General features: G+C 32.3%; 1 protein-coding gene across 2 annotated transcripts in view; it reads left to right on the plus strand.

Annotated features, from left to right (window-relative positions):
- The first annotated feature begins 724 nt into the window (after nucleotides 1-724).
- The window catches only part of LOC107470403 (pectin acetylesterase 10), a 4,247-nt gene continuing 2,768 nt past the window's right edge, over nucleotides 725-2,203 (plus strand). Inside the window, exons 1-2 of one of the 2 annotated variants that reach the window (XM_021127421.2) lie at nucleotides 725-837; nucleotides 1,874-1,956. In XM_021127421.2, coding sequence (XP_020983080.1) covers nucleotides 825-837; nucleotides 1,874-1,956 — 96 coding nt within the window. In that variant the 5' untranslated portion in view covers nucleotides 725-824. Of the gene's footprint in view, nucleotides 838-898; nucleotides 1,504-1,873; nucleotides 1,957-2,203 lie in introns of those variants that run through there. The other variant, XM_016089812.3, reaches the window with a different exon arrangement.

Here is a 2,203-nt window from a genome sequence, read left to right on the forward strand (position 1 = left end):
TATTTTTATACCACAAAAAATATATAAAAAACTATACACCAAAGAAGTACAACAATCATTTCTCAAATTATTTTCACCAAATAAAAGTAATAGATGGAAATTGGAAGCGTTGACATGATGAAAAGAATTTAAGTTAACTGCACCTTGCAAGGTCACTATCACATGTGTTTCGGCTATTTATTTTCTTTTGGGTTGAGTGACGGTAGATATATTTATGAGATAAAAGAAAAACGTTTAACTAATACATGCCTTTTAAAATTATTAATTAAAAAGTATTTACAAAAATATAAAAGTTTAAAATTTTAATGTATTTATTATATATTTGTTAAATATATTAGTTGAAGCATTTTCTGATGCTTTAAAAAAATGAAGAAAATCAGAGATTCTCTTGTTCATTATGTGTGGATTGGTAAAATGGTTAGTTTATTAGTCTGTTGTTGAAAGTTACACCAATAGAGTCCTGTAATACTCAAATGACATAATCTCTCTATATTTACCTAAGAAGTCGCGGGTTCAAGTCTCCTTATCTTTAGTTTATTAATATTATTATATTAAATAATTTAATCAAATATATGCTATCAAATAAATTTTAAGTATTATTTTGAGAGGAAGTAATGAGGTTGTAACATTGGTGGAAGAGGACAAAGATGATGGAGAGAGGAAGTAGGTGGGACACAGTTTTTGAGGATTCTTCCAACAAACATTGCTGGTTATGATTTATGAAAGTGTGTTACAGCTTTTCCATTTCCCATGTTTAATGTCGGTGCCACTTTTTACCCTACATTCCTCCTCCTTGTTATTGCCAAAACAAAAAGAAAAAACCAATGCTTGTAACTTGTAAGTTGTAACACTTCTACATCACCACTGTCATTCTATTTTTTGTTATTTATTTATTTATTTATTTTAATTCTTTTATTGAGTCATTCCTTCATTTGCACTATTATTTCTTCTCACTTCTATGCAAACACACATTCTAGTGATGTTTCAAGTTTGCTTCTGAATCTGTTTCTTCATCATCATTTGATTTCTGTCTCAACTTTTAAGCCCTGTTTCTGTTCCGTTACAATGCTATAAATGCTGCATTCAATGACCATTTATGACCAAGTAGAAGAAAACTTTCTTCTTTGTTTCTTTTAGCCTTTTTTTTGTAAAGGGAACCTTTTTACCAACTTCCATAGCCTTGGAAAGTCTTAGTCTTTTTTCTTCTCAACAGGAATATACTTTTCCTGTACTTGCTTCTCCAATTTATTAGAGATTCTGGGGAAGTGCCACTTTTGGTTGTCACTGTCTTACTCAAACTACATTTGGTAATGTTGAAAAGAGGCAACAGTTTTGGAGCCATGAGGATGCTATGCTGGGGGTTTGGGTTTATAGGGTTCATGTTTGTGAAATTGGTACAAGGATTTGAGAATGGTAATGTCACAGATATGCTGTATTTCAATAATAACAGACCTTTGATGGTTGGTCTTACTCTTATTTATGGTGCTGCCGCCAAAGGAGCTGGTATTGCTTGCTCTCTTTCTCTCTCCATTTATTCATTCTCTTTTGGAAATGTAATTAATTTGATTTTGAGTAATGTGTACTCTATCTGCTCCATAGACTCTGAAATTTATGATTTTTTTAATGATTATTTTATCCATTTCTCAATCAAATAAAAGGGGTTATGATTTATGAATAGTTTGTGTTGTTCTTGATATGGTAGCTGTTTTCAAGTCTCACTAGTATCTGCACCAAATTATGTTTCCTGAGTTTGCTTGAGATCTGGAGAGATATGATATTGCAATCCGACATTTTCAAGATTCCAGAACATTCTATTCCTATGAAAGTTGCCAGATACTTGCTCACTAGCCATGAATTGTGTTACTTTGTGCAGTATGTCTTGATGGATCTTTACCAGGTTACCACTTCCACCGCGGATATGGCGCCGGATCAAACAGTTGGCTCATACAATTGGAGGTGTGTGAGACACTATCATCCTTGTTAGTTAGCTATAATGGATGTGCTAACTGCTAAGGTCTTTATATAAGGACCAACTCATGTCTTTTAGATTCTTTTGTATGGTTTTGGATTGTACCATGATAACAATCAATTTAGTTTTTTGTGTTTTATTGTTGGCAAAAATGTAAAAGAAATTGGGGTATGAGAGGTTTCACTGCTGCAAATCTTGGTTCATTTCAATTTTGGTACATGGAAGATCAAATAT

The sequence above is a fragment of the Arachis duranensis genome, chromosome 1 (assembly GCF_000817695.3).
Source record: "Arachis duranensis cultivar V14167 chromosome 1, aradu.V14167.gnm2.J7QH, whole genome shotgun sequence".
Classification (NCBI taxonomy): Eukaryota; Viridiplantae; Streptophyta; class Magnoliopsida; order Fabales; family Fabaceae; genus Arachis; species Arachis duranensis.